The sequence below is a fragment of the Grampus griseus genome (genome assembly GCF_964374135.1).
Source record: "Grampus griseus genome assembly, chromosome: 3".
Lineage (NCBI taxonomy): Eukaryota > Metazoa > Chordata > Mammalia > Artiodactyla > Delphinidae > Grampus > Grampus griseus.
The window spans coordinates 144,756,533-144,771,430 of record NC_139019.1 but is presented as its reverse complement, the minus strand read 5'-3'; the positions used below and the strand labels follow the sequence as shown (position 1 = coordinate 144,771,430).

Sequence of the window (14,898 nt, the reverse complement as noted above, 5' to 3'; positions counted from 1 at the left end):
TCAGATATCTAGAATCAGTCTAACAGACTTCCAAATGTATTTTCAAAGTAGTCATGAACTGGCAATCACTTGCTAAATTAATATGTCCAGCTCTTTCCAGAAAAGTACTGTGGCTGCTTATTACAAGGATGCATTAAAATAAGACTGATAAAACAAAATTTTAAATGGGAAACCAGAACTAAAGAGCTTCGGAGCAAGGAGGTTAATCCCTGAAACAAAGGTGACTTGAGTCAGCAAGTGCAGTCTTTTTGAAGGTCAGGCTATAAGCCAGGCAAAAGTAAAGAAAGGCTCTGATTACAGCAACCTATGTGGTCAGTTTCCTGCCCTGAAGCACTTTCTCCAGGGAAACTGCATGAAAAGAAGAAAAAAACACTCATCTGAATTTCAAAATGTAGGACACAGAAAACATTCTGAGGCTTTTCACTGCCTTGGTAGGCATGGGGTGGAGAAAAGGGAGCAGTCTTAGGAGAGTGGAGAGAACAGCAACTGGCTCACTGTGCGAGCCTAGGCAAGTCATTTCTCTTCCCTGAGCCTTGCTCCTTCACCTGCAAATCTGAGGTCTCTGACTGTTTCTCGGGATTATCATCCAGTAGCACAAAAGTGACACTGAGGAGTTGTTTTGCTTGCTGTTTTTATTTTCAATCTTTGCCCTTGGTAGACACCTAGAGTTTGCTTAACTGCCACTGAGTAGAACTACATTTGTAAAGGGTAGGATTGCACTGTGGGAGGAGGGCAGGGTGTTTGGAATCAGATCCCTACCCCTCCCCCAGTCCCACTCACTCTGTGTGTAAAATAGGGCCAGACTGGGCACTATAGAGGCCTGGACACTGAAAAGTGCATGATGTCCAAAATAACAACACTGGGCTTCCCTGGTGGCGCAGTGGTTGAGAATCTGCCTGACAATGCAGGCGACATGGGTTTGAGCCCTGGTCGGGGAAGAGCCCACATGTCGCCGAGCAACTAAGTCCATGCGCCACAACCACTGAGCCTGCACTCTAGAGCCCATGTGCTACAACTACTGAGCCCACGTGCCACAACGACTGAAGCCCACTCACCTAGAGCCCATGAGCCACAACTACTGAGCCCACGGGCCACAGCTACTGAGTCTGAGCTCTAGAGCTCACAAGCCACAACTACTGAGCCCGTGTGCCACAGCTACTGAGCCTGCACTCTAGAGCCCACGTGCCACAACTACTGAGCCCATGAGCCACAACTACTGAAGCCCACCCACCTAGAGCTCATGAGCCACAACTACTGAGCCTGAGCTCTAGAGCCCACGTGCCACAACTACTGAGCCCATGCGCCACAACTACTGAAGCCCACGTGCCTAGAGCCCATGAGCCACAACTACTGGAGCCCGCATTTCACAACTACTGAGCCTGCGCTCTAGAGCCCACGAGCCACAACTACTGAGCCCGTCTGTCACACCTACTGAGCCTGTACTCTAGACCCCGCATGCCACGACTACTGAGCCCACATGCCACAAGTACTGAAGCCCGTGCGCCTAGAGCCCGTGCTCCACAACAAGAGAAGCCACCGCAATGAGAAGCCTGCGCACTGCAATGAAGAGTAGCCCCTGCTCGCCACAACTAGAGAAAGCCCACGCACAGCAATGAGGACCCAATGCAGCCAAAAATAAATAAATTATTTTAAAAAAGAAATCCTTAAAAAATAAATAAATAAATAGCAACAGTACTAAAGCATAAAATAAACGTAAGGAAGGTGAACAAAGTTCTCATTTCCCCCATGATGATTCCTTTAAAGCTGCTTTGAGGGCTTCCCTGGTGGCGCAGTGGTTGAGAGTCTGCCTGCCGATGCAGGGGACATGGGTTCATGCCCCGGTCTGGGAAGATCCCACATGCCGCGGAGCGGCTGGGCCCGTGAGCCATGGCTGCTGAGCCTGCGCGTCCGGAGCCTGTGCTCCGCGATCGGAGAGGCCACAACAGTGAGAGGCCCGCGTACCGCAAAAAAAAAAAAAAGCTGCTTTGAAATATCAAATTCTTTCTCCCTCCAAAAAGCATTTTCTGTTTGTTTGCTTTTTGGTTTGCATTTGTGTGTGTGTGTGTGTGTGTGTGTGTGTGTGTGTGTGTGTGTGTATGTGGACACGCACTCCTTCACGAATCTGCAGAGGTGCTCTGTTAATTGCATATAGCTAATCTAGGGCTGAAGATACCACCTGTCCTGCAGGTTGCTGTGAGGAGTAACTAACATGTTATGGGAATTTAGCACAGTACTCACTATGTGGTTAAGAACCCAAAGATGGCTAGCTCTGTAGGCAAACTCCTTTCCTCCGGCCCTCTATTTCTCCTTGAGGGGGCCTCCTTAACAGTAGCACACCTGCCTCCTGCCTACCCCTCACCCCCATCCCAGCACAGGAGAGCCTAACCTGAGGGATTAGCTGGGAAACAGGGACAGAGCCCCCTCTGCCCTCCTTTCTCTTTGCTCTGCCTGACCACAGGAAGGACACACTCTACGCCCTCCACACCGCAGGATTATAGTCAGGTCCAGGCAGGAGGAGATCCATGGTGGCCCAGCTGGGCAGTGAGGGCTGGGAAAGCCTGCCTGAATGTAGTCAGCCCATGAGCAAGCTCATTCGACACTTACACCCAAGCCGTGCTCCCAATGTCAATTTTATCAGTGACATAGGTGATACATTGATTTCTAATGGCCTGACTCATAAGTGCAAGGCTATTAACCTTTGTGCAAACTTTAAAAACCACCACCATCGCCACGATGGTGGACACAGCCCAACAGACACCTGGCTTCACAAGAGATGACACCTCTGTGGGAAGAAAGAGATGCCATTTTGCCCAAGACAGGGCACCCAGCTTGCTGAAGGGAGTGAGTTTTGCTTCCTGGCCCAGATGCAGTGTCCAAACCACACAGCTATGTGCAGCAGAACTGGAATCAGGATTATAATTTACTGGACCCTTCAAAACCCTAATAATGCTGATATTCCTTTATAATGGTGTTGAAACTAATAAAGAAGTGTATCTAGGGCTTCCCTGGAGGCGCAGTGCTTGAGAGTCCGCCTGCCGATGCCCCAGTCCGGGAGGATCCCACATGCCGCAGAGCGGCTGGGCCCGTGAGCCATGGCCGCTGAGCCTGCACGTCCGGAGCCTGTGCTCCGCAACGGGAGAGGCCACAGCAGTGAGAGGCCCGCATACCGCAAAAAAAAAAAAAAAAAAAAAGAAGTGTATCTAGAAGGTGTCATAGGGCCCAACAGCTCCATGGCTGGGCAAATAGAGAGCACAATGAACATCAAACCACCCAGTTTGGCTTTTGTTTCTAAGTATGAATTCCTACAATAACAAAGCATTATTTTCAGTAAATCTGAAATACTAATATTAGCAAAATGTATTTAAATAGACCACACAGAGGTGCAAGTTCCAAGAGAGGGCTGAGGTGCTGGGTATGTCCTGGGGGTGTCCCAACACCATCAGCAAGCTCCTGGCATCCAAGGGTCGCCTGGGCCAGGGACTCACCTCCACAGGTCTCCTGTATTCGCACCACATCGCCAATCTGCAGGGAGAGCTGGGGGACTCCGCTCCCTTGGAAGTTGTATATGGCTGTGAAATGAAATGGAACAGAGAGGCAGCCTGGTGAGACCTCTGGATACCAAGAATCTCTGCTCCTTCCTGCCCTTCCTTTCTTGACTTTATCTGATGACCATGCAGCCCATATGGCTAAACAAAACCAATGTAAAACCAATGTAAAAACCACAGCCTGCCACAGGAGTCAATGCAGGCCCAGCCTGGCTCCCAAAGGCCCCCATTCATTAGTCAAACATGACCTCTCCCTAGCACAGGTAATGCACTCCAGTCTGAGTGACAAGGATGGCGTTTATGTCATTCCCATGGTTGACCTCCCACTGTACACCTGGCGTGTGCTCAGCACATCCTCTCATTTCATTCCCAAAGCAACCCTGCGAGGTGTAAACTGTGATCCCATTTTGCAGATAAGGAAATGGAGGTGCTTAGAGGTTAAACAATTTGGCCAAAATCATCAGGCTAGGAAGTGACAGGAAAACCAGTATCTAACTTCCATATTCTCAACTGCTATTGTGAGCCACTTGCTGCTCCCCAATTACTCCATCCTGGTGACAGCAGCCTAAAATGCCAGTCTTTCTACCACTCATTTACACTGTCTACCTTCCCATTTACACTGTCAGCTTCTGGGGAGTAGCAGTTGGCTATGAAAACACCCAGAGTCCCCTGTGTGGTATGGGAGCCTCTGCTAATCCCTTGAAATGTGAGATTACACCATATCATTGCAGTGCTCAGCCCCTACTCAGCATCACTTGCTAAGTGAGGACCAGGCCATTACCGTTAACCTAGGGATGAAGTTTGTTTAAGGAATATCCAGCTTGGAAGATCTTCAAGAACAGAATAGGACACAATGATGTTTGATATGACATGTGAATCAAAACACAAGTGTTTCAATTTAAGGAAAGACCCTCAGGAGGATGGATGGTATGATCCTACAAGGTTGTCCTCATTCAGGAGGATGGATGGTATGATCCTACAAGGTTGTCCTCATTTATGCATGCAGCAGATATTCAGTAAGTGCCTACAATATGCCAGGCACATGCTAGGCACTGATCTTGCTCTTTTGGTGAATACACAAATAAATATAAGGTTACAAAATATGATACATGTGATGTAAGAAACAAATAGGGCCTGATAGAGGAGGCACCAATTTTTGTTGGGGTAGTTAAGAAAGGACCCCCTGAGCTGATGATACATGGAGGATTCAAACAAGTCAGCTATGGGAACAGAAAGGGGGGAAGGGCATTTCAGGAAGTGGGAATAGCATACGCAAAGGCCCCAAGTAAGGAAGACACTTGGCACATTCAGAGAGCAAAAAGGAAACTGCTGTGCATGGAGTATAAGGGAGGAGGTGGGTGACACAGAGGATGCTGGAGAGGCAAGAACCAGGTCATGCAGGGCTTCACGATGACTTTGGGCTTTACTCCAAGAGAACAGGAAGCTGGATAGATTTTACTTAGTGATTTGGTAATAGCTTTATTTAGATACAATTTGCCCACTTAAAGTATATACTTCAATGATTTACTCAGAGAGCTGTGAAACCACCACCATGATTAATTTTAGAACATTCTCATCACCTCAAAAAAGTCCCCTGAGCCACAATCGGCCACTAATCTACTTTCTGTCTCTATAGATTTGCCTATTCTGGACATTTCGTACAAATAGAATCATATAATATGTGGTCTTTTGCAACTGGCTTCTTTTACTCAGCACAAGGTTTTTAAGATTCATTCATGTTGTAGCAACTATCATTACTTCATTCATTTTTATGGCTGAATAATATTCCATTGTATAAATACACCAGTGGATAGAAGGCTGAAGGCTGAAGGCTGTTAAGCGGGGGAGTGATGTAACCCCATCACGCCGACTGCTGTTGGGGGAGTGGATGGAGGGAGGCAGAGTGGATGTGGCGGAGCCCACGAGGAGACCCTTGCTTTGTCTCTCTAATCCCAGAGGTCTTTGAACCAAGGAGAGACTTGCTGCTGATGAACCATGTGACCAAGCAGTGCGGGAGGTAGATTAACTAAATAAGAGGTATCCTGAGTCCTCTTGGTAGTCTTACCACTGATTCAGTTCATTCCCTCTCCCTTTGCTCCTCAGTTTCCTCATGTGTCAACAAACAAAATGCATTTAAAAACTACTTTTTCGAGTGAAATCAGCAAAAATGGTGAAATAGGGAGTTCCAAGCGCCTGTCCCTCCAAAGAAGCAATTAAAAATCCAGCAAAAATGGTCAGAATCAACTTTACCAGAGCTCTGAAAAACAGTCAAAAGTTTACAGCAACCAAGCAAATGCTTACTCAAGAAAAGGCAACTGAAACCTGGTAAAGTTTTGTAGCATTTTAACTTATCCTTATCCCATTCTCTACTCCCCATCTTAGTGGCAGTCTTGAAGATGGTGTTCCGTGTTCCTGTGGGTTCCTGGGGCTGGAGGGAGCAGAGCAGACCTTGTCCCAAGAAACTGTACAGTAGTTGCTTGTTTTGATCTGTCTGTGGGCTCCCTGAAGGACTAAAGCCATGAGCTTGCCTTTATTTCCGTGACTTGGGACTCTCTTAAGGGAGAGAAACAGCTATGCAAAGGGCATTGATCAAAAACATTTAAAGTCAAAAGAACTACCTGCTTCCATACAGGGCAAAGAATATAAGTTTGGTCAAACAATAATACCACTAATAAACCTGGGAGGAAAGGCTTAGGAGTGAAATGCTTTGGAGAATAAAGAGCTTTGAAGAATACCACCTATTGCAGGGGATCTAGAAGGCCATGATGAGTTGGACACATGCTGAAAAAGGATGGGAGAAAGCCCAAAGTTCTCAGCTCTGGTTGACCTCCAAGCTCCATACAGGGAGGAAATGCAGGCTCTGGCAGAGCTGTAAATGGCCTGGCTAAGTGCTGAACGTAAGCCCCAACACACATGCGCGCAGCTGCAAAGACTAGGTTTTTTTTCTCTCGATTCCAGGCATTTAGAGACTTCAGTGACCACATGCAACAAACAATACAGTCTTAACAAAAATACTTCAGAAAAGTCACTAAACAAACAAACTACTACAATCTATATCAAGCAGTGACAATAGCCCTGGCAAGGAGGGAGACTCTGACGTCTGAGTTAGCACATCAAAATATTCAAGATATCCAGTTTTCAGCACAAAATTATGAGGCATGTAAGAAACAAGAAAGTATGGCCCATTCACAGGAAAAAGAGAATTTAATAGAAGCTGTCCCTAAAGAATGACAGACAGTGGACTTGGGAGACAAAGACTTTAAATCAATTACCTTAAGTATGCTCAAATATCCAAAGGAAACTATGGACAAAGAACTAAAGGAAACCAGGGGTATAATGTCTCAGAAAATGGAGAATATAGTCAAAGAGAGAGAAATTATAAAAAGGAATCAGATAAAAATTCTGGAGCTGAAAAGTACAATAACAAATGTAAAAATTTTATTAGAGAGGTTCAACATCAGATATGAGCAGTCAGAAGGAACCAATGACCTTAAAAATAGGTCTGTTGAGGGGCTTCCCTGGTGGTGCAGTGGTTGAGAGTCCGCCTGCTGATGCAGGGGACGCAGGTTCGTGCCCCAGTCCGGGAGGATCCCACATGCCGCGGAACGGCTGGGCCCATGAGTCATGGCCGCTGAGCCTGTGCGTCCGGAGCCTGTGCTCCGCAGCAGGAGAGGCCGCGGCAGTGAGAGGCCTGTGTACCGCAAAAAAAAAAAAACAAACAAAAAACAAAACAAAAAAAAACGTCTATTGAGATTAGCCAGACTGAGGAGCAGAAAGAAAAAGAATGAAGAAAAATTAACAGATCCTAAGGGACCTGTGGAACAATATCAAGCACACCAACATCCACATAATGGGAGTTCTATAATGAGAGGAAAGAAAGAGAAAGTAGCAGAAAGAAAATTTGAAAAAATAATGGTCAAAAACTTACATTTGATGGAAGACAAGAATCTATACATCCAAGAAGCTCAATGAAATCCAAGCAGGATAAACTTAAAGAGATCCATACCAAGACAAAATAGTCAAATTGTCAAGAACAAGAAACAGAGTCTTAAAAGTAGCAAGAGAGAAGCAATTCATCATGTACAATGAATCTTCAATAAAATTAACACATGATTTCTTTTTAGAAGCCAGTGAAACTAGAAGACAGTGGATGACATATTTAAAGTGCTGAAGGAAAAAAAAAATGTCAACCAAGAATTCTATATCACACAAAATTATCTTCAAAAATGAAGGAGAAATGAAGAGATAAACAAAAACAGGGATTCCATCACTGATAGACAATTGGAAAGACAAATACAGAAAGCAATAATTACAAATCCATGATAACAGGCATAGGGTGTATAAAGATGTAATGTGTGACAGCAACAATACAAAAGGGAAGAAACAAACTTATATAGAAGCAGAGATTTTTGTATACTATTGAAGCTAAGTTGGTTTTAACTTAAACTACATTGTTATAAACGTAAGATACTGGTGGTAAAACCCAGGTTAACCACTAAGAAAATAACTAAAAAATATAGAGGAGGGAAAAAACAGTAAACCAGACAAAATCAGTTAAACATAGAAGAAGGTAGTAATGAAAAATTGAGGAACAAAAAAAGATGTAAGATACATAGAAAACAAATGGCAAAATGGAAGAAGTCCTTCCTTATGAGTATATACTTTAAATGTAAATGGATTAAACCCTTTTGTCAAAAGGCAGAGATTTACAGAAAAGATTTTTTTAAATCCGCCATAAAATAAATAAATACATACATACATACATACATACATACATACATACATACATAAATCCACCACGATCCAACTATATGTTGTCTACAAGAGATTCACTTTAGGTCCAAAGATACAAATAAGTTCAAAATAAAAGAATGAGGGAAAGAAGTTCCACACACATAGTAACAAAAAGAGAGCTTGGTGGGTATACCAACATTAGACAAAATAGACTTTAAGTCAAAAATTGTTACAAGAGACAAAGAAGGACATAATATATTGGTAAAAGAGTCAGTACACCAAGAAGATATAGCAATTACAAACATATATGTACTTAATAATATAACACCAAAATATATGAGGCAAACATTGACACAATTAAAGGGAGAAATAGATAGTTCTACAATAATAATTGGAGACCTCAATACTCTACTATCAATAATGGATAGAACAAGTAGGCATGAAATCAGTAGGGAAACAGAAGACCTGAACAACACTATAGATAACTAGTCCTGGGACTTCCCTGGTGGCGCAGTGGTTAAGAACCGCCTGCCAACGTAGGGGACACGGGTTCGATCCCTGGTCCGGGAAGATCCCACATGCCACGGAACAACAAAGCCCATGTGCCACAACTACAGAGCCTGCGCTCTAGAGCCTGCAAGCCACAACTACTGAGCCCACCTGCCACAACTACTGAAGCCCACGTGCCTAGAGCCTGTGCTCCACAACAAGAGAAGCCACCACAATGAGAAGCCTGCACAACACAACTAAGAGTAGGCCCAGCCCGCTGCAACTAGAGAAAGCCTGCACGCAGCAACAAAGACCCAAAATGCAGCCAAAAATAATAAAATTTTAAAAAATAATAACTAGTCCTAACAAACGTATACAGAATATTCCATCCTACAATAGCAGAATACATTCTTCTCAAGTGCACATGAAATAGTCTCCAGATAGATGACATGTTAGGCCACAAAACAAGTCTCAATAAATTAAGAAAAGACTGAAATTATACAAAGCATCTTTTCCAATCACAAAGGAATGAAGCTAGAAATGAAAAACAGAAAAAAAAACTGGAAAATTCACAAATACGTGTAAATGGAACAACATACCCTTAAACAACCAGTGGGTCAAATGAGAACTCACAAGTGAGATAAAAAAATATTTTAAGACAAATACAAATTAAAATACAACCTATCAGAACTTACAGATTCAGTGAAAGCAGTGATCACATCAGTGAAGAGGCCTTGGAAAGAAATGAGGTCAAAACCCTTCTCAAATATAAACAAGCAGCATTTATAATGTTCCTCCACTATATCACAGAGAAGCACATTCTCAACTGCCCTTTCATGTTGTCATTACAACTACTGCATGAGGTAGTACTATCCCCACTCTACAGAGGAGGAAACTGAGGTTCAGATGGTTTGAGTAGCTTATCCAAGACCCACCCACAGAGTGGTAAATCACAGAGCCAGACTTCAACCTTGTCCTGTGCCTTGTTCATTCCCTGCATCCACTGCCTCTCCACAGCATCTGATGGCAGGTGTCCAGGTGTTCACCAGACCCTGCTTCAGGCTTCTGTTTGCCACACTCTCTGAGCTGCATTCTCTGCGGGAAAAGGATGAAACCTGTAGGCTTTTTAGTCCAAAGACCTATACAAATCAGCCCTTTCACCAAGGGACCAACTAGCCTTTTTGAGTATTCACAGGGGTGGAAAGTCTCAATCCTGAGAGATAATAAAGCTTGGGAGTTATGAGCCAGTGTCCCTGGAATAAGACAAATGTGGCTCCTGAGCCCAGTTCTGCCCTTTGCCAGCTCTGGTCTCAAGTCCAGGGTTGCAGAGTATGATTGTGCAGGCTTTGTCCAGCACAAGGCCACCAAGCCAAACACAGCAGGAGAGGCTGGCACCCAACCTCTGATCTGCTTGCCAAGGCCTGGGCCCTACCGAGGCACTGTGCCCACCAGGGGAGGGGGTGTATCTTTGTAATTCACACAGAGGAACTGTAGGGGCCAGCGGCAGCCTGCCTGAGCAGCAACTTCACCTCCCCAAGCCTCATTTTCCTCAACTATAGAAAGGAGGAGATGATGGTCCCTACCTTGAAGAGTTCCTTGGAAGCTTGGCTGAGATCAATACACAGAAAAAGTCTTTACTCTGTGTCTGGCCGGAGTAAGTGGTCAATAAAAAGTAGTCACTTTTCTCTTTATTGGCACTATAATACCTCCTAGAGCAATCCATTCAGAGGAACTCCTTCAGAGCTCTTCTTTGTGTCACCTTTAAATCTGCTTCCTTGCAGTTTGCATTCAATGGCACTGTCAGTCAACAATGAATAAAATTAAACCTTTGCCCAAAAACAAACCTTGAGAGGACCCTCAGGGGACTCAGAGTTCTCTCCTCCTGCATAAAGCTTCCCCATTTCTTCATTCCCTCCACACTTGGCCTCAATTCAAATCCTGTCCCCACAAAGACTGCTAGCATTTGGACCCACTCCAGCTTGCAGATGCCCTAATTCTGCAGACTCTCCACTCCCTGATCCCTCCAGCTCCAGAGGTCTGGCTGAGGACATGCCTGCCAAGGAGTTGGGCAGGGCCACAGAGGCAACTGAAGGTTTCTAACAGAAGAAAACCATCCATGACATGTGTTTGCCTCTGGAGCACCAGCAAATTAGTTTCGTCCATCAGGTATTTAAAGGGCAGGGCAAGACTCTATTTTGTTCCCAGACTATATCCTTCCCATCTTTCCTGAGGAATCTCTTCCTCACCCTCTGCCCAGCTCTGTCAGGTGAGAAGGTACCAACCCATTGGCTTAAGAAGATATCTCGGGCAGATCTTGAAACTTCATATGCAACATGGAGGTCTGTGTTCATTCCAAAGACTCACATCATACGAAAATGAAAGTAACTGACACTGCCCTTTAATTTATAAATGTATTTCTGCCTTTGCATGAAGACCTCTGTTCTCAAGGCTCCATTTGGGGAAAAGCAGACATTACTGACAAAGGAAGTGGCTTTGCATACCGGTACCCAATTCTGTTAAGTTTTCTAAATGACTAACAGGAAACTTTGAACCAGAATGCCACTCTTTGCTAAAGTTTGATTGCTTATCTATGAATCTCTCCTGAGTTGTTTCTGACCAGTGTCAGAACAGTTCATCTTCTTCCCCATTCCCTGCAGGCCTAACTACCCTTGAGTTCTGAGTGAGTGATGGAAAGGCCGGAAAACATAAGGAAGGTATAGGAATAAGTAGTAAGTAAAAATCACTGAAATCACAGCCTGCCCCACACTGGCCATGCCCATCATGGAAGATAAACAAGTGGTGAAAGGATTCCCACAGATACCCATTCCAGTTTCCCCTTTCATACGAGGTCTCCGTGCCTTGGAGAACACTGGCACATCCCAGTGAAGGATTTGACCTCTCCTTGTATCAAAATACTATACTCAGGAGCCAAGGCAGCAGCTAGTCGCTGATAAGCCTAACCAGACCAAAATACTTATGACCAAAGACCAAGGGGGTGCTTCAAGTACCAGGGCCGTCTGAGGTCACTGAACCCAGTGAGGACTCTAATGTTGGAAATCCTAGAGTGTCAAGCCAGTGGGAGCTTTTGAGACAGGTGGGACTTCCAACAACCCTGGAAATCCAATCTACTGATTAGCCACCAACTTTACTTAAACATATTGAAATGCCCTGCTCATCAGGAGCCCAAATCAAGAGAAATAAGGGAAAAGTGAACATACCATTGCTACAGCATGCAGCTCACAGAAACAAACAGGGTTGGGGTCTCTGTGCTTCGGGCAATGTTAGGAGATAAGTACAGTATTTCACTTGGATTTATACATGAGGAAACTGAGGCAGACAGAGAATAAACAACTTATTCTAATATCTCTAACTAATAAGGCAGTTATCCAGAAGTCTGGATTCTAACCACTTCATATACTGCTTGACGCCCCACAAATGGTAAACACACATACTGTGTACCAAGCACATGTTATTTTTCAACAGATATTCATTTGAGCACCTACTGTGTGCCAGATACTGAGTATATGGCAATAGTGATAAATAAGACAGACAAAATTCCTCACACTTTACTTATACCAGCTCGTTTAATCTTCACAGTAACACTCCAAGGTATTCCCCTCCACGTAACATATGAGAAACTTAAAGAGAGATTAAGGAACTTGCCCGTGGCCACACAGCTAGAAAGTGGTAGAAAGTGGAGTCAAACCCAGATTGGAGTCTAAAGTCCTTATTTCCCTGACTAATCCATTGCTGATGTCACGATTTACTGTGTGTGTATGAGTATATATGTATATGTGTATATGTGTGTGTGTGTGTGTGTGTGTATGTACTAGACTTGTTCATTTCCCATCTCCTTCAGCCTCAGCGAGGGTGGAGACTGAGTCTGCCTGTCGGCCACTGAATTCCCAGTGTTGAGAACAGCATCTGGCTCACAGTTGAAGTTCAATCAATATTTACTGAACTTTAAGAAATACTTGTTAAACTGAAGGAACACGAACATGAAGGGCAGGTATGTCTCTTCTTCTAAGTTTTTTCTTGCATTTCTTGAGATTACTTGCTGAGATGCTGAGCCAGCTGGGCTGCCAATTTTGATTGTAGCCATCAAGTGCCCTGTGACTCTTCAGGATGGATTCGTACCTCATCAGGGCCCCTGCCACTTGCTGATGTGTTTCAAAACAAAAGCTTCAGCAAACACCAAGTGTTAATAGAGTTTGTACAAGTAGCTACATAAGAGGAACACAAACAATATTGGAGAAAAAGAATGTAATTGCCTGAAGCTCACTTCTCTAGTCCCTGAACTGGGCTTTGGATGGTCTCCACTCCAGGGAGAAACAGAACTAGCCGGCAGGTCCACTTTGGATTCAAGTGAAACATATTCGTTGAAATATACAAGCAGTTTGCCTGGAGTCTCTGGACAAGGTGTTGACAGCTGCAGCACCAAGGCAACATCCTGACATTGCATCAGGGAGGGTGAATGCGATGACCCAGCAGAAGCTTCTGGCAGCGAGGTCAGAGCTCAAACCCGGTGCAAGTCAGCAGTGGATGAGGCAGGAGAATCACAGCCAGAGGGAACCAAGGGGGAGGAGGTGTTCCTCCCCTGACCAGGAGAGGACAAGAATTACAACCTCTACGGAACACTTTCTATGTATCAGACACTTCTCCAATGATTTTACCTACAGTCACCTATTTAATCCCAGCACCTGTTTAATCTTGTGGTGGGTAAAATTATGGTCAATTCTGTTTTACAGATGAGCAAACTGAGGTAGTGTGAGATGAAGTGAACAGCCCAGGGTGACACAGCTAGGAAGGTGGCGAGCCAGGATTTTGCCCCAGGCAGGCTGGCTCCAGAACATACACCCTCAACCATTACACCACACTGCCTCTCACTAGTGGATGTGTATTTAGCACCTGCTCCCTGCCAGGTGCTTTAGGACCCCTACTGGATCCTCCTAAAAACCTTACAGGTTGCCATAGGTGAGCCAAGGTGACATTCCCAGCCAACAAGAAGGAAGTTGAGATTCCCATGAGTTCTCTAAAACAGTGATTCTCAACTGGGAACGATTTCGCCCCCAAGGGAACATCTGTCAATGTCTGGACACATTTTTGGTTGTCACAATCCTGGGGGTGGGGGAGGCAGGGATGGGGAGTGGAGGAGCTCCTAGCGTCTAGCTGGGGAAGTCAGGGACACTGCTAAATGTCCTACAGAGCACAGGATAGCCCCATAACAAGAACCACCTGGCCCCACGTGTCAACAGTGTCAAGGTTGATGAGTCCTGCTAAAACATCATGCTGGGATTCACCCTCTCCTTCCCAGTGCTGCCAGTATAGGCACACGCACACAAACACTCACGCACACACTGTCTCACACTCTTCTACCTTCACACACTCACATGCTAGAATTGGAAGACAGGCTTTATGATGAAACCAAGGGCTGATTTCTCAGCCCCCAACCTCCAATGCAGGCAGCATATGGAAGGTTAGAAAGAAAGGTAGAGTGAGAGAGGATGGCTCCTGCTCCCCTGGAGCTTTGGGGAAATCTAGTTCAAGAGACAAAATGAACACACAAGAAACAAGAGGCTGCCTTTTTTTTAAAAAGAAAGGGCTAAGCTGTGGGGCACGGCAGCTGTGGGCTCTCAGAGAAGAGAGATCAAGAGAGGCCCCATCAAAGAATTGAGACTAGAGAGAGAGGAAGGGGCAGAGGGAGGGCAAGGAGAAGAACTGGGGTAAGAGCGCTGGGGAGGTTGGTGGGGAAGGAAATACCACAAGGGCAAGAAGGGAGGGGAAATCAGCTTGACGGGTGCACAGTCGCAGTGAGTCCTAAGGTGAGAACCATGGGGCTTGGTGCGGTGGCCAACTACAGGGGTCCAGGTGTTTGGAGCAGAATTCAAGAACACCCCAATTATTGTTGTGCTCTCTCTTAGGACTTAGCCTGCTGACAGGGAAGGGGGTAAGGGTGAGGAGATGAAGGCAAGATGGGGCAACTCACCTGAATCTTACGAGGCTACCAGAAAGTGTAAAACCTCCAACCTCTCTCCCCTCTCCATCCCCCACCTTCTGCCCACTCATTCACCCACCCATCCATCCGATCAACAACTCCTAAGTGAGCATCTGCTCTGTGCTAGGCACTCTG

General features: G+C 45.2%; 1 protein-coding gene across 1 annotated transcript in view; it reads right to left on the bottom strand.

Moving 5' to 3' along the window:
• Window positions 1–14,898, bottom strand: part of DOCK2 (dedicator of cytokinesis 2) — a gene marked incomplete at its 5' end in the record, with an annotated part of 407,839 nt that overhangs the window by 383,481 nt on the left and 9,460 nt on the right. Inside the window, one exon of the mRNA XM_082650723.1 lies at window positions 3,486–3,569. Within this exon, the coding sequence (XP_082506849.1) occupies window positions 3,486–3,569 (84 nt within the window). The remainder of the gene's footprint in view (window positions 1–3,485; window positions 3,570–14,898) is intronic.